This window comes from Macrobrachium rosenbergii, chromosome 12 (assembly GCF_040412425.1).
Source record: "Macrobrachium rosenbergii isolate ZJJX-2024 chromosome 12, ASM4041242v1, whole genome shotgun sequence".
NCBI classification, from domain to species: domain Eukaryota; kingdom Metazoa; phylum Arthropoda; class Malacostraca; order Decapoda; family Palaemonidae; genus Macrobrachium; species Macrobrachium rosenbergii.
The window spans coordinates 115,319,402-115,344,558 of NC_089752.1; the positions used below are offsets into that span (position 1 = coordinate 115,319,402).

General features: G+C 39.0%; 1 protein-coding gene across 1 annotated transcript in view; it reads left to right on the forward strand.

The window, feature by feature from the left end:
* Positions 1-1,393: 1,393 nt before the first annotated feature.
* LOC136843927 (tetraspanin-1-like) overlaps positions 1,394-25,157 on the forward strand; it is a 168,156-nt gene continuing 144,392 nt past the window's right edge. The window contains exon 1 of the mRNA XM_067112878.1: positions 1,394-1,569. Coding sequence (XP_066968979.1) covers positions 1,507-1,569 — 63 coding nt within the window. The 5' untranslated portion in view covers positions 1,394-1,506. The remainder of the gene's footprint in view (positions 1,570-25,157) is intronic.

The following is a 25,157-nucleotide window of genomic DNA, read 5'->3' on the forward strand; positions in this document are numbered from 1 at the left end:
GTGGTGTATAAGGTTACTGGAGAAAGAAGGACTGACCAGTACAGTTCTCCTAGACACTTCTTGTCATTATCCAGGACGTCAGTTACCTTAATAAGTAGAGGACGTTTTACTCAGTGGAGTCCCTAAAGGTAAAATTCGAGAGGTAAAAGTGCAACGGGATTATTTAGTAATAAGACACAGGTTGTCCTTCATGAATTACACTTCCCGCTCATAAAACGACTTATGAAACTGAACCGAAATTTTGCTCCTTCATGAACAATCTTAATGAAAACAGCTGTCACTAACTATTCTCTTTATTATAATCATTTAGCCTTTTACAAATAAAAAATAAGGATTCTTATTAACATACATTTTCCCATCGTTCTTCGTATAGTGTTCGACCGTTATTTTGACCGACAAAAAAAATTGATAAAATCATTACAAGTTACTCTTAAATAGTTAATATGAGACTAATTTCATGCCTTACATTTTGTTACCTGGCTAAAGTTGGCATCCTTTCTCCTTGTAATGATTACTGATAAGTCTTACACACCTCCGCGTGTTTAGATAAGTTTAATATCGATTTCCCTGCCGTGTATTTGAGTGCTAGGTACGAGAGTGGTTTGAGCGTCATTACGAATTCAATGACTTATCGATTGTTTTAGCAGCATATTTTTGCTTTTGGCGATGCTGTGACGAAGCTGCAAAGTTCAAGGGAACCGTTTGGTACCGAATGCCCTCCAGCAGGTGAATTAATTATCTTAAAACGTATGAATTTTAAGATAGAGAAAGTCTGAATCGCGAAGCTCTGTGATGGAAGAAGATGAGATATGAAGGTGCAACGGAGCATCCGTCTGTAAAACATCTGCCAAAAATGATGAAATGAGTCTTTCGGTGTGTATTGGAAACACCTGGAAAAAGACTCGTCAAAAACAGCGACCTCGACTCGCGATTTAGATGAGAAGAAAAACATACATCAGGTACATTATACTCGTATTGCTCTGCAGTTTCTTGTTTAAGAGTTTGCGGTAGTTGAAATACATTTTTACTAACTAGGATTTCATGCTAGCTTGGGCTGACCCGCATGTGCTACACCCAGGTTCCCACGCAAAATAATTTCCAGATTTTATTATTAAACAGTTTTGTGTTTAAGTAAATATGTTTCAATATTGATCTCATCATCAAATGCTGAGCGAAACCTCGATTGACAATTTCTCGAGAATCGCCCAGATGATGATATCCTGAATTGAGGATTATCTCATTCAAGCTTGAAAGCTTCGAGCAACTTGATACGTAGTTAGTTAAATGTGGATATCCTTTCAAAAAAAAAAATATATAGTTTTTCTGTAGATTTTGGCATTTGAAGGCACTTGCCGAAGAAATATTGTACGCTCGCTCCACGGGACATCGGGGTACGTATGGACTACAAACCAAGCTGGGCGGCCAGTCTCGAGTGAGTGTTAGTGAGGAGTGGACGTGCACTGCGTTGTCTCTGGTTGGATTAAACACATACCAAAAGCCGCAATCATGGGAGTGTGTTGTTACCAATGTCTGAAGTATATGGTTATGATTTTCAACCTCCTGTATTTGGTGAGTATGATTATGCGCCCGTCGTCGCTTAAAATCGGGAAAGAGTTGAACGTTTTCGGTCTTGGCGCGCCTCCGTGTTTCTGCCATCCACGCATTGGATGGTACCCGTGGGCCCCTCCCCTCCCCCCCCCCTGGGGGAAAGGGGTGGGGGTGCCTCGCTACCGTGTTCTACCTTTACCAACAAAATCGTTGTCGCATTCCGACCAGTATGTATCATTTGCGATTCTTGATCTGCTGCAATACCACTCGACAAGAGGGAGTGCAGTTGGATTCCGAATGGTAACCTGGAATGTTTGCGCGTCTGAGGAATCAAAATTCGATTTAAATTTTGAATAATTTTTCGAAAGAGGAGGCGTGTGTACAGGGCGCGGTCTTTATGGTCGACGCTTGCCTACAGGCGCAAAAACCCTTATACGAGTAGAGGGGGAGATGGATTATTTCACGTATGTATATTTGTCAACGTGCGTAGAATTATACGCTGCTTGCAATATGACGAGAGAAGCAACGGAGAGGAAAGTTTATTTATTGCATTCGATATTTAACACTGTTTTTAAAAATGTTTATACAGCAGTAGGGAGCAAATTTTATACTCGTGACAGGTTATTCTTATTCATATCGGTTCAGTGTTAATAAAATGACTCGGAGGTCATGTTCTTGATTTGTTAGTAATTTGGTCACTTTTAGCCGAAGCTCCTTCGTTACCAAAGTTAAATTCACCAAGACTAAACATATCTCATTAATCACTTTTATGAAAACGCAAGTAGAATTATACGCATGAAATGGAGTGTATGCATTTCATTTCACCGTGTACACCGTATAGATATGTAATCAACTACTGTCTTCCCAAAACCTAAATGACACCTACCCCGGCCCTAACCCAAGATTAGTAGAAGGATAAAGCCTATGTGTACCTGTTGCACCGGTAAGGGATTAATATGCTAGCACCGCCATTTCAGGGGTGGAAGAGAGAGAAACTCTGTGTTCAGGGTTTCATGTCTTGAACCCCGCTTGAATTCGCCGTTGTTGGCCCATTTAAATACAAGGTTCCGTGTATGTAATTATTGTATTTTTGAAAGGTTGTGCGTGAGGAACCAGGGTGACTTAAGATTGGGGGCAACTTACCTTAGCTTGGGTTTACAGTTATAAACGTTACCGCACCCCGTGACCTTTCACCTCCGCGTGACATGTCGTTGACCTTTGGACTTGAATTCGTGCACCAGTAGGCTATATATATATATACACAGTACGAGTAAGCACCTCTTACAGACTGGGCGTTTTGGTTTGATAACATTGCATGAACTTAGGAATCTGTATTGTTTTCCAAATCCAACCAGTTCTTGTGGTTTAGACCTGATTTTTAATGGCAGTTGTAAACTCTTAACCAGGTCTTTTAGCAGTGTTCATCATCAAAGTTTAGAGAACGAGAACTCTCACCTCTATGACTGGAACGTCCATTTATAGTACAGTACCCACTAGCCTACTTGTCCCAGCAAAAATACCGGCCATATTCAAGTCATTATTTCAGTGATATTGACTTTGCCTTTATGAAGTATGTTTTATAATACTTTAACGTGTTCTTTATCTCTAAACTGCCCTTAAATACATGTAAATATATATGGGTACATGTAAGCTGTCGTTAAACTGAAAAGTAAATAGGCTATATAGGCTATGTGGGTACATGTCCCGCCTTAGGCCTGTAGGTTATGCTGATCTGCAGACCACATAGTCTTTGGTAGGCAAGATAGTTTAGTATTTGATAACACTGTCATATTTAGCATATAAAGAATTCTATGGGTAAGGTACTCATAGGCTCCAGTGAGCCGCTATAGTTATGACTTAACTTTTATTATGCCCCACTACCTATCCCCGTATCTCTTGAATTAAAGTAGAAAAAACTTGCTAGTTGCTCGCCCCAACATAATTTAAGTACTAGTAGTTAACAGAGCTAATATGTATGAGAAGTTTCTGCCACCATTTTGCGAGGCATAGTGTGAGTGGAACAAAAGTATAACAGGCAAATGTTTAATTCTTTCGTGACGAGTTCCAGATACGTTATCTTGGAAGCTTGTTAACCCTTTCTCAGACAAGGAGCGTTCTCAAGCGAACTGTATGTGAACGAGTTAACTGTTTATGCCGCCATTTTCCCCCCTAGTTACTTGTTCGGTTTCCGAATGATTATTTAGCAGTTTTTAATTCTGTTTAGATCTTTTTTGAAAATAACAGCGAATAATGAAAAATGGCGCCGTTTTTATATTAGACGAGTTCTTTCGTGCCGCACCATAGCGTAGCATAAAGTTTTTTTTTTCTAGTTTTTTTTTAAAGAACGTTTTCACCATTGATTTACTGTATATATATATGCCTAATTTATTTAAGTCCATTATTCATAGTACGTTTAGTAACAGATGACTAGAAGTCACGTTTAACGGTAATTTGGAATTGTAGTTCGACTGACAACGGTTTGATAGCCATCGTTAGATCATTCATCCCCAAATTATTATTTTCCATTGACCCCGAATACCATGTCATCCATATTTAGCATTTAAAAAAAATATATAAATGAACGTTTTAGTGGTCTGTGGTAGTTCCAATAACTGTAGAGAGGTAAGACAAGGATTTTCACAATCTCGGCAGCTTTCCATCATGAGGAACCTATTAGTAGGAAATCTGAAGCCCGTCAGTCGCGGAGACGAGTACAGTACGTAGATAGACCTTAGGCCCATAAAGCACTTACATATAGCAATTAGGTTTACCCGGCAACGCTTATATATATAATAATATTATTCATCCTGCTCCAAAGTGTCTACATTTACCTTTTGCGATCAGCGAGATTCGCGTGGGTATGAATATGACGTGTGTGTGTGTGTGTGTGTGGGTAGCCCATGGGGTGGATGAAGTTGTGCGGGGTTTGTGAGGTAGAGGTGGGGTAAAGGGGGGGGGGAACGTTGTGATGATTCTGGGTATTGATCAGAAGGGAGTTGGGATGGGTGTTGTGGGGGGGTTACCGCCTCCATCACCAGCCAAGGCAGCTGGAGCCATGGTATAGGACACTGCTAGAGATGAACGGTAATGCTAACTGCTGCTCTGCCACGGGTGTTGTTTTTCCATTGATGTAGGGGGAGGGGGGAAGGGGTGAGAGGTTTCTGATCTTACGGCAAACAGCCTAATGTTGATAGGCGCATCCGGTGGTTTCAGGCATTTATGTTGTAAATTTTTATTTTTTTTTTTTTATAAAACGTGTAATGACTTTCAACGGCCTAACAATGTTGCACGGTATAGCAGCTAGGCTACTCTAGCTATCTATCAAGAAAATTAAAGGCGCGGGAAGAGAAACGTTGTAGGCCTACAGTAGTATAAGCTTGGTGTAAACGGCCTATGGTACAGTAACCTTCAAGGGCCTCTACAATTCTGTAGGCCTAAGTCAAAGGGACAAGGAAAGTCTCCGAAATATATATTTTTTTTATTTCTATTTATTATTTTGAAATTAAAGTGAAAGTCCTCCTGGGCTTCTGTAGGCTCATAGGGCAGCCGCTTGTGTCTTGAAAAAGATGATGTACACGTATTTTAGGTTGGCTGCACATTGTACACCTTTATCTCCCAGATATTAAGCACTTGTGATCACAGGTTCAATGCTGCAATTTATCATTCGTGCGGACGACCCTAAAAACGTCGATAAATTTACATAAAATTTCCGTCCCACTGACGCAGTAGTTGACGTCAGATTAACAGTAGGCGGTGTTCTGATCATTATTGTAGCTTTTACTGGTATTAGAATGCCAACGAAAAGCCATTTTGAAAGTAACGTTGACTGAAAGGCTGCACCAAGGCCAATCTGGAAGTCAAGGTTTATTAAATAACGAGTTGGTTTAGATTCACTGTACTTAAGCTGGCTGTTTAACACACAAGGAGCAGTTTCACCAGTGTACTTCGAATTACTTAAAATCAGCAGGCTGTGTACGTATTTTAGACAGCAACCGAGTTTCTTTGTGTTGGCATCTGTAATTCAATACCGTTAGCTTAAATGGCGTCGTCCTGTATCTGTCATGAATGTAAAATTTTGATAGTTTTTTAGTACAGTATAATATACTCTGAAAAATTCACCAGATCACACGTGTTCCCATGAGGGGGTCTGAGCTCAGGCACCGGCTAAAATGTACTTGGGACAGTTTCTGAGACAAGATCGTTTGCTTTTCATCTTCGGATGTTTGGCAGACTTAAGAAAATGCCTGTTTTTTTTTTTTTAACTATTAGGCCAATGCACCCGGTGAATGGCAAAACATAACGCCGTCTTTCCCTACATCCAGCATTACTTAGACCTTTTCTTTGGACCTTGGTTTAGGGAACGGTCTAGAAAGGCCGTGGCTTAGACGCACTCTTTTGTTTACGTCAATCTTACCGCTTTTGTATTTTCATTTTATTCGAAAAATACTCTATATATCGTTTAATCTTTCGTTTAATTACAAATTGTTTAAATTCTGGCGGTATATCGTCAAACACAGAGGTTTCTCATTCCATATAGAATTGTGTAACAGTCACCAAGATCACAGAACTGCTGACCGATTCGAACAGTTTACAAAGGTCAGCGGAGTTCAGGTACCGGTACTTTCTTCTCCAAAAGCTTCCCAAGCACGTTCGAAAACACCGCATGCTACGCAATCGTTTCATTGCACGTAGTATTCGTGCAAGTGGTGTAAACGTGCGATCATTTTTAATTGATAGGGGCACACAGCTTGTTCTATATTTAACATGGTCGCCAGCCGTGTTTCGACGAACTGCTATCAAATCTCGTATAGATCCCACTCGGGGCTGGCATAGCACGCCATTCCCAGATTATAGGAATCGATCTTCGTTATTGCATTGCTCTGTCTTGACTCACTTTTTCTTTTGAAATCGCACGGAATCGAGTTGTGTGGAAGGGAAGAGTGGTTATGTAATGCGCCTAACACAATTGGGACTGGATGCCTAGTTTTCTTTTGTATGTTTTTCTAAAGTTGATTTATTTTTCGTGTCGATGTTTTGCATCTGTTTGTCATTGTAACATTTTGAAGAACAGTTCTACCGTGTCAGTTTCATAAACAGAAAGTGAACACGTCTCTAAATACAGTAATTTTTTGATATTGTTAAAATGGTTTAGGCGGGCTTAGAAGCGCCCATTAACACATTGATAATGGGAAGTTAGCATTGGCGAATTGTAATAGAATAATGGTAACGACATAATTGTTGGGAACTAAAGCTTAGGTCACTCAGAGTTTAATCATTAAACATACCAAGTTTTGAATAACGTTAGAGCAGTTGGAAACAACTGTCAATAGATAGTTTGGAAATGATCCCATCGTACTTACAGGACGTTGGGCTCGTGTGCTTTATCGTGATGTATCGGTTTGGTTTCTCATATCCTCTGGGGAACTTTTTTTTTTTTTTTTTTTTTTTTTTTGCCAATCATTCTAAAAACGGGACAGTCAATGTCATGTTGGTAAGACATGCACAAATTTAATGAAACTTTAATGATAAGAATCTATTATTCCAGTATTGATATCACTTATGGCTATTTGTAAACGCAGTTGGAGAGGTTTTCCGTAGGGGTTAGTGCCGTCAGTGCACTTCATGCGGTGCACTGTAGGCATTAATTAAGGCTCTTTGCAGCGTGCCTCCCCCCCGCCAGCTGTAACCCCTTTCGTTCCTTTTACTGTACCTCCTTTCGTATTCTCTTTCTTCCAACTTACTTTTTACCCTCTCTTAACAATTTATTCATAGTGCCACTGCTTTGAGATTTTCCTCCTGTTACACCTTTCAGACTTTTAATGTCAATTTCCGTTTCAGCGCTGAATGACCTCATTGGTCCCGGTGCTTGGCCTATGGCCTAAATTCTTTATTTAATCCAGTTCAGTTGCGGATGTTGCACGTGTTTTATTTTTTAGTTTGTTGATAGTTTTCTTTAGTTGTATTGCAGACTTGATTGGATAAGTCTTCGGTCTTCACATCAGGAGGGAAACAAGTTTATATTGGAAAAGTTTTCGTGCGCTATGGAATGTTTTTAAGGGAACAGTAACCTGGTAGCTATTTCTTCTAACGAGGAGGTTACCTTTTAACGAGGAGGTTACGTGTTTGGTTTTTTCTTACATGTTGCCAGGATTACATGACAATAAAAGAACAAATTTTGCTTTTAATTCAGCTATTGGTATGGCTTCGAGTTGTGTTTTGACCCAGGATTATTTTCGTTTTTGCATTCATGCATATTCACCAAGGCGTATTTTTTAATAATAATGTGTTCGTGAAAGGAAAACTTAATTGAAACAGAGCGTTTGGGTAACTAGGCTATCCTAATAGCTTTTTTGTATTTGTAAAAGAAAACGAAAATGATGCAGGTTATTTTGGAATCTTTGCCAGACCTAATCGCATTGGCGGAGGCTTGCAGTCTGTCATTCCCTTGTTAATAATGACATTGGTATTAATATCCTGTTGTCTTTGTTTGTTCAACTATCCAGGGAGTTATCAAATAAATCGTTCTCCTGTTATTAATTACGTTGGTATTAATATTCTGTTGCCTTTGTTTGTTCATCTATCCAGGAAGTTATCAAATAAGAATACTAAGTTGTTGGTTCCCTTGGCTTTGTGTTGGCGCTTTCTGTTCGAAGTAAAAGTAGAGGCGTTGCTTTCCTGCACTTCGTCTTCAACCCAGGAAAGGTTGTAGCCAAAGGTCCCCAACAACTTGGTCGTAGCAACGTAGGTTCCTTGTGTCCGTTGCCTATGGGGGCCAATTCCTTTCGTCCTTGAGCAGCCTATACCCGAAAACAGGTTCTGTTTGGAGGCGGTTAAGTTACCACCTTTTTATTATAGTTGACTCCCTCCGGGGGACGAACGAACGGACGGACGGCGTTAAGCTTAGAAGATGAGGAAGAAGAAGGAGGAGGAGGAGGAAGAGGTGGTGGTCGTGAAAGTTCTCCTGTCTTCTCCATCGCATATATACTCCTCTTCTCTCTCTCTCAGACATCCCCCACTGGGTCACATGCGTAGGGCGAAATCTGGTCGAACCCGTTTCTGAAGATTCAAGTTTTCATAGTTAGTTGCCTTGCTGACACACTTACATTGTTTCGAGTGTATTAAGGAGGATGAACACTTTATTTGGACTTTATGTATATATGTTTGTATATATATAGGCTATATATTATTATTATTATTATTATTATTATTATTATTATTATTATTATTATTATTAAAACAGTTTAACCAGACCACTGAGCTAACTATCTGCTCTCATACGACTGGCCCGAAGGATTTGGATGCAAATAGGTCATTTGGTATGATGATGAATGATATATATATACATATATATGTATATATAGAATCTACTGGCCACTTTTACCAGACACATATGTAATTCTAATAGCCACAGTGCCAACGGCTTTGTAGTTACAAGCATATCCAAAAAAGCGAAGAATTCGAGAAGTTAAGAGGGCATTGTGGCTATTAGAATTATATATATATATATATATATATATATATATATATATATATATATATATATATATATATATATATATATATATATATATATATATATATATATATATATATATAAAAACTTTACTCTTAGGTTCACGGTTTTTTTTGCATTAATACAGTTAATAACAGGACATATATATATATGTATATATATATATATTATATATGTATATATATATATATATATATATATATATATATATATATATATATATATATATGTATAATGTAGACCTGTATATATACACACACACATGTAGCCTATAGTATGTGTTGTGTTCGATTAGCTTAAACCATTGAACCTTTCGTAATTGACATTCACCACCAGTCATGACGCAATCTGTTCCTCAAGAACGATCGAAGACGAATGTCGAAAACTTTTGACACACTTGTGAAAGCAATCCGCTCAGCGTCGCACTCGACACGATACCGTTTATCACAGAGTAGTCAGTGGTTATTGGTTTTCATTACACTGACCGAGGGTTCGAGATGGTAGCCTAACTCTGATTGTGCTTTGTAGAGGTTTTTTATTTGCTCTTATAAGATCTTCGGGTATCTCTGATTGTGATTTTTTTTTTTTTTTTTTTTTTTTTTTTTTTTTTTTGCTCATAAGATCGTTAGGTACTCTGATTGTGATTTTGTTGGGTTCTTATAACATCGTTAGGTGTATCTGATATTTTTTTGGGTTGGTTGGGGGCTCTTATAAGATCGTTAGGTATTTTTGATTGTGGTTTGTAAAGTTTTTTTTTTTTTTTTTGGGGTGGCTCTTATAAGATCCATAGGTATTTCTGATTGTGGTTTGTAAAAAAATTTTTTATTTATGGCTCTTATAAGATCGTGAGGTATCTCTGATTGTGATTTTTTTGGCTCGTATCAGATCGTTAGGTACCTCTGATTGTGGTTTGTCAAGTTTTTTTTTTTTTTTTTTTTGCTGTTATAAGATCGTTAGGTACCTCTGACTGTGCATTTTAAGTTTTTTTCCTCTGATTGTGGTTTTTTAAGTTTTTTTTTAGCTCTTATAAGATCGTTAGGTACCTCTGATTGTACTTTCTAAAGTTGTTTTGCTCTTATAAGATCTTTAGTATCTGATTGTGATTTGTAAAGTTGTTTTGCTCTTATAATATCGTTAGGTATCAGATTGTAATTTGTAAAGTTTTCTCTTTTTTTGCTCATAAGATCGTTAGGTGTCGCTGGCTGTGATTTGTAAAGGTTTTGTTCCTATAAGATCGTCTCTTTTTTTTATAAGGAATAATTTTCTAGAAATAATTGCGGGAGTTATTTCTGAAATATCTAGGAACTTGAACACGTTGCGTAAGTGTGTTCAGTTTTCCGTAAAGTACAATCGCGTGCGTTGTATTTTCCTGTCAGCCTGAGAGTGTTTAGTGGTGCAATGAAGATGAATAAAGACTCAATTGCAGGGTTGTTCCGTCAGGTTTAGTCATTGGAACGTCACACGACGTGGTTTGTTGTTCTCATGCTTATTCCACGGTCTCTGGAAAGGCGGAGAGCGAACGTGTTACGGCGTACGATGTCTTCAGTCAGTCAGACCCTTCCCCCCTCTGTCATACTTTCCTCAAGAACTTAATCGCGGTGAGAGGCTGCGAGTGTCAATCGATATTGTAATAACCACTTGGTTGGTCATCTCTTTGTCGTCTTCGTCCCGAGATGCTGCTGCTTCCTTATTCTCTCACTTGTACCTCTTCTTCCTCCTCCTCCTCCTCTTCCGCGCCTCCACGCGCTCTAGAGGTTCTTCATCGTTCTTTTGAAGATAGTACCAGGAAAAGCTCGCAGTCCAGCCCTCCTCATTGTCGGTCGCTCACTGGTTTGTATGAGCAGGCGTTTCAGGTCACGGGTATACGGCTGAGTTTTGGGGAGGGTGTTTAACATATAGCCTAATTCAGATGTCTGATAGAATATTGAAGTTGAAAACGGTCTACAGGTTTTAACAAAATGCATGTGTGTGTGTGTGTATAAGGTTCCCGGTTCCAAATCTCCAAATTCTCTCAGGATTTTCAAGATGTGATGGTTTCCATTAATACCTGTCGGTCTCTGTATCTGTCCCCTTTCCCATACTGTTATGTGACTTGGAGGGGGGGAGGTCCCCCCCTATGCCTTTTCTGATTTTCATCAATGCTCTCCTCGAAGTTCCAACTTTCTCTACCCTTCGTATGCAGATGACTCTACTTCCCACAATCGCTCTCTTTTCATCTCGGCCCCCTTCGGAATGTCGTTCTCATTTGGCCTAATCTACCTTGAGGCCTTTATTGCGGGACTGCGTAGTGTCTCTGAATGGGGCAGACGAACCCTGGTTTCTTTTAGTTGAACCTTCCGTCTATCGGCCCGTCTATCGGCATTCTGGTGCTTAGGAATAAATGGTAGTATGTTTTGAGAGGAATGAATGATGAGTATGTGTGCCTTAATAGAGTGGGTGAGTTCTGTCTCATAACTGACGTTGCATTTTCTTCGAATACGAGCTTGTGGGGGCGCGCTACGCGCGCTGGAACTAGGCGATACTGTCTCCCTTACCCTCCCGATCCCCTACCTATCCCTCCCCCACAATGGGCGGGCAAACATGTTTTTAGGAGGAGGGTGGATGTTTCCCTTACTTACCCCGCCCTTACCCGGGGCGGACGAACCGGTTTGCAGGGGGTGGGTTGCTGTGTCAGTCTCCCCGGCTGTCACCCGGGGAAGGACAAACAAGGTCCACTTGGATAAATTGAGGTGGATTACCTTCAACTAAGCAGTAAGTAAGGTCGCTTCCCCTTCTTTGTTTTTAAGATGATAATTGTGGGTTGCGCTCACTCTCTCCCATCTTGATTGTTCACGTTTGGCTTCAGTACCCACGCAGATGCTGTGTGGAAGTTACAAACTCAAGGGTCAACCAGTTTGTTCAGTCCTATCATATCATTCACTTGCTGTGTTTTTCTAAGTAACCTTTTTTCTTGTGGTGGGCTGGGGTTCAGTAACCCATTTATTTGAACGAGACGTATAGCGCTCTCTCTCTCTCTCTCTCTCTCTCTCTCTCTCTCTCTCTCTCTCTCTCTCTCTCTCTCTCTCTCTCTCTCTCTCTCACAAAGTTCTGTACTAAGAGAAGAGTCGATATTGGCCCACCTCCATCACGATTGCTGTTTGGTAAAGTTGTAGCACTTAGCTAATCATAAATGTTTGTCACTTAAACGCGCTTTAATGTTTATCGAGTTTCTTCAGTATTAAACCACAAATATCGTTTAAGATGTGGAAATCACTTCGACTGTCGTCAATCATTTTTATGACGTAGCCTCTTGACCTATCGCCAAAAATCCATACATCTTGACTTATTGTAGACTTTCTTTCATGTCGAACCCTTCCATCAGCCCTTTTTCTTTTTTTTATTTCATTTTTCCCTCCTACGTCATAGACGAATCTTTCGAGTGCCAAGATTATGGGACTTGAGGGGGTCGGGTATTAGAAGAGTAGGAGGAGGAAGAGGAAGACGCTTTGGGAGGGAAAATACTGGGTGTGGGTGAGGTTACGGGAACGGGATGCCGGGAGGGGGGAATGGTGACTTTGAAATGGGTAGTCCAGGTTTATCAAGAGAGCCGAGGGAATGGTGCCAAGTATCATAAACACGCATAAGATGGATGTCTGTGACTTTATGGCAAGGGATGGAGGGCGGGCCGTTATAGAGGCGAAAAGGATGTTCCCAGTGAGCGAGCTCCGTTCTCAGTGGACCTCGGGGAAAGGAGGGAGCCGAAAGATCGGGGAAAGATTTGCTGGGAATTCGGTGGAAAGAGTTGGAATGAAGATGCTGAGTTGTAAAGGAAAAAAAATAATGCGCCTAGCAAGATATATATATATATATATATATATATATATATATATATATATATATATATATATATATATATATATATATATGTATATATATATATATATATATATATATATATATATGTATATATATATATATAATATATATGTATGTATTTTTTTAAATCATTAAAGCCGGACCACCATGAAGGAGGATGTAAAGCTTAAACCAGTCTATTAGGTATATATATATATATATATATATATATATATATATATATATATATATATATATATATATATATATATATATATATATATATATACATACATATATATATATATTAAGCATTAAAGATGAACCACCATGAAGGAGTATATGAAGCTTAAACCAATCTAATAGATATTTTATTGTTTAGGTAACGGGAAAACATACCTTTCAAACAATTAGGGAAAACTCTAGGAGATATAAAAAAAAACTTTCTTTTTCCCCCTTTTGTGTAAATCACAAAGTTTTTGAATTGCATGTGCAGGCTACTCTGCACATGCATTGGAAAGAGTGAAGGGTCGGTGGAGAAGGAAATTGATGAAAGCAGAAGAGAGAAAGCGCAGAATAAACGGAGAGACTTCTTCAGAATTTCATTTCTATTGTTGGAAAAGATTTGGGAAGGTCCCTGCAAGTAATGGAATAATGTTAGTAGAAAGAAAAAAAAAAACATTTTTGACACAATAGAGTGTAAACATTCCTTAATGTTAAGGAATCTCCGTCTTATTCAGCAGCACAAGTTGCACAGAGGATAATGCATTGAATCTACCCATTACTCGTAATCGAGCGCTTAGCCACTCGGATATCCTTGCGAATAAGAACAATGGAGGTAGCTTTTCCCTCTCTCTCTCTCTCTCTCTCTCTCTCTCTCTCTCTCTCTCTCTCTCTCTCTCTCTCTCTCTCTCTCCTTCGTATATCGCTGCAGAAATTATCTCGTCTTGGGAAGTGGATGGAGTTTGAATCTGGAATTCCGCTCCGTCCATTCCGCTCCCGTGAAGAAGAAAGAATTTTTGACTTCATCTCGACCTCCTCCTTTCCCCCCCCGCCTTCCCCTCCCGCCTCCCCCCTCACCCCTCCCCACCCCTCCCCCACTTAATATCGTCTGGAGGCGGATCTTCACCCACCCCAATATTTTCCGCCCTCGAGGCGGGTGTGGAGTTTTTCATCTTGTCTACTTTTCATATAGCCTATATACTGTATACATATACATATACATACACACACACACACACACACACACACATATATATATATATATATATATATATATATATATATATATACTGTATATACTGTATATGTTTATATATATTTATATATATATATATGAATGTCTCACTATAATACCACAGTATAATATGAAGATAAAAAGGCCCATAAAACACTGCTTGTGAACGTTTGTGGGTTGCAACGTTCAAATAGTGTTTTATGCGCCTTTTGTGTGTGTTTGTGTATCTTAAAGTATTAGGTATATTTTATTATTATTTTTTTTTATTTATTATTTTTTTTGATTGGATGAAAATGTCATGTAATACTTAACGGATATGCAATATTTTGTGTGTGTGTGTGTGTGTGTGTGCGTGTGGCTTGAACCAAGTATATAAATATTGAGGCCCCTATTTTTTTTTCTTATTTAATAGGATATCTCAGACAACCTTAGCTGCTCCTCACTGCGTACTCCAGAGGGATCTTAAACCGAGCGTTACGTCGTAGAACAGTCACTTTCTCGGCCCATTCTTCTTCCTCCTACCCAGTTGCTCATGAGGAGGCTGCTGGAAATAAAAGGAGATGAAGGCATCGAGTTGGGAGTGTGTGTGTGTGTGTGTTTTTTGGAATGGGGTGGGTGAAAGGGTGGAGGGGCGGGGGGGAGTCGGGGCGGGGTTGGTTGTGAGAGCTATTGATTTCTACTGTAGGAGGGAGGGCCGAGACTGTAAGGCTCCACATATTTTTTTTAATGTCCTTATTACCCATAGATTTATTTGATTTCCTTCTTCAGTTTACTGGAACGAGAGTAAGAAGAGTTGCGTGCCAAACTCGTTAGCAAGTCTTGCTGCTTAGTATATTAGTCCCGTTTCGTCAGTGTTTGTTAGTATGCTAATAGAATACACCCAAGGTTTGAGTGCCCTTTTGAATGAACTGCGATGGTGATGGACCACCTGTTCTTATCGTTGCGGCTTCGTCTTCCTTAGCCATAATCTCATCTTATTCTTGAGTCATTTTTATCTAGTAGTACCGTATAGCAAGGTTCATTGAGACCTGCTCTCTTTGCATAGCAAGCGTTTATTCTTCCCAGCTTAGGGCGTGGTACTTCAATATTCTTTGATCCCAGTCTGAACTAATCTTCGAATATTGATATTCTGGAAGTAGTTTATTGCGCTCTCTCTCTCTCTCTCTCTCTCTCTCTCTCTCTCTCTCTCTCTCTCTCTCTCTCTCTCTCTCTCTCTCTCTCTCTCTTTCGAATTCCAATCTGAACATTGCTTCGTTTATTGATATTCTGAAAGTAGTTTTTGTGTTGATGTTTAAACATCATTATTTCTCTCTCTCTCTCTCTCTCTCTCGAATTCCAGTCTGAACATTAGCCTACTTCGTTTATTGGTATTCTGAAAATACTTTTTGTGTTGATGGTACCCACCATTAATGATCTCTCTCTCTCTCTCTCTCTCTCTCTCTCTCTCTCTCTCTCTCTCTCTCTCTCTCTCTCTCTTTCTTTTGAATTCCAATCTGAACACTACTTCGTTTATTGATATTCTGAAAATACTTTTTGTGTTGATGTTACCCACTATTAATGATTCTCTCTCTCTCTCTCTCTCTCTCTCTCTCTCTCTCTCTCTCTCTCTCTCTCTCTCTCTCTCTCTCTCTTTTGAATTGCAATCTGAACATTACTACGTTTATTGATATTCTGAAAATAGTTTTTGTGTTGATGTTTACCCACCATTAATGACTCTCTCTCTCTCTCTCTCTCTCTCTCTCTCTCTCTCTCTCTCTCTCTCTCTCTCTCTCTCTCTCTGGCCAATCGATTAGCTTTATCCTTATTATCCTCTTTCTGCTTAAGGGGATCTCTCCTTACTTTCTACTGCATGCACCCTTTCGTCACTCCTCCTACCTCGAGTCCGTTACCCCCCTTCCCTCTCCTCTCACTCTTTCGACAGTGAATCTCTCTCTCTCTCTCTCTCTCTCTCTCTCTCTCTCTCTCTCTCTCCCTCTCTGCACTTGTTTTCTTGAAGGTGAAGCATTAGCCCTCGAGCGCAGGGTACCGGTAATCTTAATGTTGTGGAGTGGTTAAAGGTAATTGAATGCCTTTAGGGCAGAAAGAAGTCCTGTCCCTATTCGCTGTTCCTGCGGAGATTAACTGGGTTCACCTGAGATAACATTCTCTCTCTCTCTCTCTCTCTCTCTCTCGCTTGGAGGCGGGATTGACGTCGTGGTAATTAATTACACCTTCTCTCTCTCTCTCTCTCTCTCTCTCTCGAAGGCGGGATTGGCGTCTTGATAGTTGACTAATTACACATGAAACCGTCGTAACCTAACGCACATATGATACGCTTACCTGGTCAGTTGCATGACGCAGTTTCGGATTTTCGTTTTAGACTGCGTATGTAAGGCTTCCGAGGGAAATTTGAGATGCCGATATTCTCAATTAATAACATGAGCTCATGTATCCCTGATTGGGTTTTAGTGATGCGTTCGTGGCCCATACACTGTGTCAAGTACATGAGAGAGATAGAGCGGAACTCACTGGCCATAATTCTTAACTTTTACGCGAGGCGGGCATATCACTTTCGCGGCGTTTCGCCAGGCCATTTTACCCCCTGACCTCGCTTCTTTGGCTCATTATCTTCGCACCGAGGACAGATAAAGGTATCAAGTTGCCCAGCCTGTCATCTCTTGCCCTCTATCAATCTCCATTCTTAATATATTCATCATATAAGACCATAGTGTCGACTGCTCAGGAGCTCTCTTCGGCAATGATGTCTCAGCGCATGCGCGGCTCATGTTTGCGTGATTGCTCAGTTTTCTCGGGTTATGCAATTTTATTTTATTTTTTTTTTTTCGCGGCGGTCACGGTGTTTCCTTTCGATTTTCCCTTCTGGAATATCATGCGATCCCTTGGAGCGGAGATTTTTCCTATCAGGTGATTCTAGCTGAACTGGTGTTCAAGATTATTGTTATGATGATGATTAGTATTATTCTTATTCCTGATGTTTCTTTATTATTATTATTATTATTATTATTATTATTATTATTATTATTATTATTATCCTGCTGTTTCTTTCAGTATTATTATTATTTTATTATTAAATAATTTTGTTGGTATCCCCGCTGTTTGCTTCAGTTGCAGAATAATGTTAATGAATTGATTTCATTTCTTTGTTGCTCCAGTAACGAACATTCGTTTCATATTTATTTCCAGGTGCATCTTAAAGTAAAAGGTTTTATTGTCCTCAGCATTTGGACAACGATTCCATTTGCAGCCAGTAATGAATTAAGATTAGGCTATGGAAAGAGATTGAGTGGACGTCGTAATTTCTGTAATGTGTGGGTTGCAGTCGAAGTGATTTGTAGAGAGTGAAAGTCTCCGTAGGGGGACAGTGCCAACAGTGCACCTCACGCGGTGCATTGTAGGCGGTACTTAAGGTCCCGTGCAGCGTCCCTTCGGCCCCTAGCTGCGACCTCCTTCATTCCTTTTGCTGTGTCTCCGTTCATATTCTCTTTCTTCCATCTTACTTTCCACCCTCAAAGTGCAACTGCGAGGTTTTCCTCCTGCTGCACCATTCAAACCTTTTTACTGTCAATTTCAAGTTTCAGCGCTGAATGACCTCATAGGTCCAAGCGCTTGGCCTTTGGCCAAAATTCTATATTCTGTTCCATACTGAAGATAAACATTGATTTTGATCAGGCCAGCGTGTCTTCTCCAAATAGCCATATTATTGACGAAACAACAATTTCAAGGTATTTTGTTTTTTCCCAATTGCCAACTTCATTTCCCACTACTGCAGTCAGGAGGCTCTGGCACCAGATAGGTAGACGGTCCTTGTAGCGAGTTACCCTTTTGTGCTGCGCGCATTACAGCCGTAATGGTTATATCCTGTTTATTTTCCTCTCTCCTCTATCATGCTGTACTAGAGACAAAAGCTGTCAGCTCGCTCTCTCGTCCACACATCGCCCCCTCTGTGCTTCGCGCTTGTTTCTTTTCGTATTACCTTTAGGATGTTTGGATGGTTCCTGCTCTGTGAATTTCTTCTGCTTTTGATTAAATTTCGCGGAATAAGTTATATCAGTTACTTCCATTCACATAGAAAAGTATAAATTCTCTCTCTCTCTCTCTCTCTCTCTCTCTCTCTCTCTCTCTCTCTCTCTCTCTCTCTCTCTCTCTCTCTCTCTCTCTGTGCATATTTCAGAGACTGTTGATGGTCGATGTAAGGTGAACTAAGATTGACTGCCTGTCAATATCTGTACTTAGAGAAAATATTTCATAAGCAATGGAAAATATTTAATGAGAAATAGAAAATTTTTCTTAAATAGGAAGTGTTTCATCATAAGAAAAAGAAAATGTTTGATATGGAACAAAAAATGTGTAATAAGAAATAGAAAATGTTTCTTAAGAAACAAAATGTTTCATAAGGAATAGAAAGTGTTTCATAAGGAATAGAAAGTGTTTCATGAGGAATAGAAAGTGTTTCATAAGGAATAAAAAATGTTTCATAAGGAATAGAAAATGTTTCTTAAGAAACAGAAAATGTTTCATAAATAGAAAATGTTTCTTAAGAAATAGAAAATGTTTCCTAAGAAACAGAAAATGTTTCCTAAGAAACAGAAAATGTTTCACAAGAAATAGAAAATGTTTCATAAGGATTAGAAAATATTTCATTAGAAATTTGATGGTAGAAGACTTCAGCCAGCCTTTTTGTTTTGCCTGTCCTATGAAGTACTGGAATTTTGCATAGAAGTCTCCATGCCTAACATTGAAAATCAGAGGTTTTAGAATATCTGTACATTCTGAACACGCTTTCGGCCTCCAGGTGCAACCCCTTTCTTTCCTTTTACTGTACCTCCTTTCATATTCTCTTTCTTCCATCTTACTTTCCACCCTCTCCTAACAATTGAGTCATAGTGCAACTGCGAGGTTTTCCCCTGTTACACCTTTCATATTTCATACCTTCTCACTGTCAATTTCCGTTTCAGGGCCGAATGACCTCATAGGTCCGGTGCTTGGCCTTTGGCCTAAATTCTATATTCGATTCTATTCAAGGCAAAGATATTGTATAACATTCAACGAGCAACTTAATTAGTTTTAGCGGCTTGCACTGGCTTCGAAAATCCACGAGGATACACGATTAAGCTGACAGGGATATTTATCGGTTCCGGTACGGTACGTGATGGACGCCAGCTTCTTCCAAAGTCAGTCTTGGTAGTAGGCAGTGCTGCCAAATGACTAATAACATGACGTCATTTCCTGTAGGATTTTCCCAAAGTTACACGGTCGAAATCCTCGGTACTCCTTGACTGTGAAGACCAAGGAATTCTCTGACAAAAAAAACATTGTATCTTTCTATAAATCTCCAAAAATAAGAGGTGCTTATAGATGAATGATTTCCTCAAAATTACCCAGTCGAAATCCTCGTTACGTCTGGACAGTGAAGACTGTATTCTGTGATAAAAAAAACTATAAACTACACCTAGGCCTACCTAATAGAGGTGCTTCTATAAGATGAATCGCAAAACAAAGCAGGCTAAGGTCTCTCACTCCTCCATTAAAGTAAGTAAAGGGACCGACGCGCGGTTTGTCCTGCACCAAATGTGGAATTCCTCGGGTTCTCCTCCGTGGCTGTTGCATATTAAGTTTGCGATGCCTACAATCCCTTCGTAAGCCGGACTCCCCTTTTTAAAAAGTAGGTTTGTGGGCAATTCGACTGGGTTGCGTGACAGCCTCTGCTGCGGGTCCCCAGCCAGCTTTGGGTAATTACGTAGTCGGCTCATATTCCCCTTCTTGGTGGCCATTGTACTTTGATTACATTGCGGATTTTGGCAGATTCGGCGGGCAGGCGCGTTTGCTTGGTGTTACTGTAGGTGTCTTGGCTGGCGTTGTCGTCCTGCGGTTTTTAAGTCTCGATGTCCAGGAATTTTTTTTTTGAAGAGGGAATGTATGCATTATGCGACGCTTCTGTAATTATTTTGAATAACTTACTTTTGCTTATTGTTGAACGTGATATAGAGGAACATTTTCTTTTCGTATCGGAGACACACACACACACACACACACACACACACACACACACACACACACACACACATATATATATATATATATATATATATATATATATATATATATATATATATATATATATATATATATATATATATATATATATATATATATATATATATATATATATATATATATATATATATATATATATATATATATATATATATATATATATATATATATATATATATATATATATATATACGTACACATACACAGTATATATGATTATAGTCACTTTTATACGTGATTCATTTATATATATATATATATATATATATATATATATATATTTTATATATATATTTTATATATATATTATAGTCACTTTTGTACGTGATTCATTTATCACACATTACCACAGGTGAAAAATAAGATACGGGGTGTAGGTTCTCCTGTAGTATATATATTTGTGACTTCTAATACTCTGTATTAGCGGTTCGTCAGTGGCTTGGAAATAAAGTCGAAACCGGTCAGGACCTGCACCCCGTCTCTCGATTTTCACCTGTGGTATATATGAATATATATACAGACATATATATGGGTATAGGCCTATATATAGAAGATTTTCTTCCTTTGGGGTTGGTTCCTGAGAGCAGTAAGGCAAAATGTCACAAGTCGCATGCCAGTTTACCGCTTATACGTTAGAACGGAGAGGGTTTCCGCGTGTTGGGAACTTGTCATTCACTTACGCTGAAGGCTCATGATTCCTTACAAACACTTGACACCGCTAGCCTGTATTTTAGATGTACTCCAATGATTCTTTGATATTAAGGCCCTTTTGTTTGAGCACTTCTGCTACATCATCTAGCCTACATTTGAGGGTACCTTTCCTCACAAAATTTGAGTTACATCACCTTTTTCCTCACTAGCCTTTGTTCCATTCTCTCCATGTCATTTAGATCAAGAATCATGTTTCTTATAATACGATTTACAGATTTGCTCTGCGATATTGCGCTCGAAATGTATATACTGGTATCGCTTTATAGATTTTTATTTATTTTTATTCATATATTAATTTATTAATTCATTTTGTTCTTCAAAAACTGATCTCTTCTTTTTGTATTTTCCTTTACCTTCTGTTACTTTTTTCCAATGAACACCATATTTTTGGGGAGCTTGAATTTCAAGTTAGTGTCCCCTGTGGTGGGCTTGTTCCATATGAACAGGGTTCATCTTAATAATAATAATAATAATAATAATAATAATAATAATAATAATAATAATAATAATACATCTGGCGAAGAATGGAATCGAATCGCTAAGTGATCAGATCAGTGTTTTCAGTCGAGGCCTCAGCGACTGATTGGTTATCTTCTCGAGAGTGTTCTTATCAGATTAGCGTCCCTTGGCCCCTTAGCTGCTAACCCCTTTCATTCCTTTTACTGCACCGCCGTTCAAAGTCTCTTTCTGCCATCTTACTTCCCACCCTCTCCTAACAATTGATTCATAGTGCAAGTGCGAGATTTTTCTCCTGTTACACCTTTCAAACCTCCTTCCTGTCAGTTTCGTTTTCAGTGCTGAATGACCTCATAAGTCCCACTGCTTGACCTTTGGCCTAAATTATATATTCTGTATTCTCTCTAAAGTGGACTGTTCTGACTGGTATGATATTTGAGTGCAGTGTGTTGTCGGTGTTCTTAACTATACCCATATTTTTTCCAGGTTAAGTATTGTATGATGCTGTATAGTAATTTTAAACATTTCACCCACGCTGCAATTCTCGTTGAGGATTCTAATATAGATCAGTGAGGAATGTAATATGTATTATTTATGTTTCTTTGTTAGGGAGGCGGGCCGCAAATTCCTGAGGTGTATGCTATTATTACACCAGCCCCGGTTTTTTTTTTCTCCATGCTCCTAGGTTAGGTTATGTTACGAGGTTAGGCTAGGTTAGTAGCCATGTTGTAATTGGGGTGTGGGAAACATAATGAGGTTATTTTCAAGAAAATTCTATGGTTAGTTTTAAAGATATGGCGTCCCGCGTTTTTCAGGGAAAGGTCCCGGTACTGGGTTGCATCTGGGGAAAATGCAGGCGGGCCTCCTTATCAAATCTTAAATCGTATACATACGCAGTATGTGTGTATGTATACAGTAGATGGTAAATGTGAATAGATATGATTTTATATACAGTTGTTTTTAGATACTTGTCACATGGAACTCCTTTTAAATTCATTCATTTATTTTTTAGCTTCCTATTTTAATTGATTACAGCGTCAGTAACCTACGGGTAGATGTTGTGATGCCAGTTGTAGTAGCCATAATCGATTATCGATCTTTTTTTTTTTTTCTCTGTGGAGTCCTTTTATTCGATAACTGTCTAACAGATGGGTCTGTTCAGTATCGCTAAATTTGGTCGGTATGATTTTATCTGTCATGATTTCAGCTAACATCCACAATGATGGCAGTGATGAGGTATTTCCGTTATGTTCAGGGAGTTTGTTATGGTGGCACGTTTAGACAATTACGCTAACTCACGCAGTTATCTATTAGTTTGTTTATGGTATATTCCATTGCTTGTTCCCCCCCCCCTCGGCGTTATTTGAGGCTCTTAGCAGCGTCCCGTCTGCCCCAAGCTGCAACCCTTTCCACTCCTTTTACTGTACCTCCGTTCGTATTGTCTTTCTTCCGTCTTTCTTTCCACCCTCTCCTGTCAGTTGTTTCATAGTGCAACTGCGAGGTTTTTTTCCTGTTACACCTTTCAAACCTTTTACTCTCAATTTCCTTTTACGCTCAGAATGCCCTCTTAGGTCCCAGCGCTTGGCCTTTGGCCTAAATTCCGTCTTCCATTCCGCTCCATTCCGTTGCATGTCACGTACTGCATGTGCAAACGAGCAGACATTTCGACTTTGTGAGATTACACCATATGCAAGCAAACCGATTAATACAACTATTGTACAGTACCCCTATCAACCTTGTTGTGCATGTAAGGCATACTGTCTTGGCGTTCTCTCAATCCCTTTCCCGTACTCTCTCGTCCGTTCTCGCAGTCTGAGAAAGGATTGCGTAGGTTGATCGAACGATGTAATGCGATAGCTCTTAAGTCATATGTTTAAGCCAGCTGAAGAGGGGTGTCGTTGTCTGCGAATTTTCTCCTTGGATGTGATTCACTTTCCTGAGAGAGAGAGAGAGAGAGAGAGAGAGAGAGAGAGAGAGAGAGAGAGAGAGTAAATACACGGATAAGTGCATAGTTAATGTGTTGCACATATGTTTGCATGTAGCCTGTGTATGCGCTCAAAGACAGAAAAGTATAAATACCTGTAGCTGCTGTACGTTATTAAGTACAATACTGTGAGAGAGAGAGAGAGAGAGAGAGAGAGAGAGAGAGAGAGAGAGACGACGACGACCACCTGTGTCTTTATTTTTTGTTTTTTAAACAGTTATTTAATCAACCGATGGTGGCAGTTGAGTTCATCTTTGTAATAATATCAAACATTTTAATTTATGCAGCAAACGCGCGAGTGCAAGCAAGCCATTCATTGGTGGATGACGCAGTGTGTTCGACAAGTTGCTGATGAGGACTCTGTGTAGGCGAATACAGTGGGTGATGAGGAAGTCGTCTGCGCAAGGGGTTTATTTATATATACACATATATATGTATATATATATGGGTGTATGTATATTATATATATAATATATTTACAGATATATATATAAATATATATAAATATACTTATATATATAGATGTAGCCTGTATATAAATATATAGAAATATATGATATATATATATATATATATATATATATATATATATATATATATATATATATATATATATATATATATATATATATATATATATATATATATATATATATAGTGTGTGTGGACGTGGACGTGTTAACTCTACTATGAAGAGACTTCAGAGTAATTGAGCTTCAGGAAATACACAGGATGCATTAAGGGAAGTCCACATCGCGGACCTGATTGGTATGAAGGTCTGATCCAAATGGTTAACCCTCGAATTCACACAGCTCATGTGGAAATGCGAACCCTGGCCATTGCAACTGGAGTTTGTGTGCAGGTTGGCTATTAATTATTATTGGAGTAACTGAAAAAAGGTCTATTAAGGAAAATGCTTCTTGCAGTTGGTAGTTGCTATTCTTGTCAGAAAACTGTATCTTTTCATCTGGTATGTAAAGCGGATTCATGCATGGGCTTTGAATGTGATTGTAATTGGGTGTCATAAATTTAGCATTGTGTAAGTCTTTCCATTTTATGTAAATGGAGAATTTCTTGTTCTCTTCATGCGTGTCAAAATGTGCCGTAATATTCTCATAATCTTTGGAAGCTCTGAACACCGTAATATTCTTTGGAAGCTTGAAATTCTAGTCAGTGGCCCGTGTGGGCTTGTTCCATATAAATAAGGTTCAACTTCTGAATAATAATAATAATAATAAAAATAATAATAATAATAATAATAATAATAATTATTGTTATTTTGGGTAGCGCAAAGATCAGTGTCCGTATAGATAAAGTGGGGCGAGTGGACGTTTGTTGTCTAGCAGACGTTCTCCTCTCCCTCCATTTGCACTGGGGATTCTCTCTCTCTCTCTCTCTCTCTCTCTCTCTCTCTCTCTCTCTCTCTCTCTCTCTCTCTCTCTCTCCTGTTTAGTAAAAAGAAAAAGCTGCCATTGGTTATCGGCAATTACTTAAGTGCCTGCCTGCATGTCAAGTGGGTGGATAATTAGAAAACATTTAGCTCTCTCAGTTTTCAGAGAGAACGACTTGCCGATGCCGGTCGTTCGATTTTTATATTAACAGTTTTCTTACTCCTTTGTGGCAACACAAAATATGAATGGACCTCACCAAATGTAAATAGTATCTACTTGGAATATTGGAGGTCGTTACACCATAATTTGATAAGCTTCGCGAGAGCCATTTCTTTCCGTAGGAGTTTTGTTAATAATTAAATCTCAAGTGCGTACTTCCGGGGTCACCAGTATTGAATTCACACTCAGTGCAAACCACTGTATATCTCC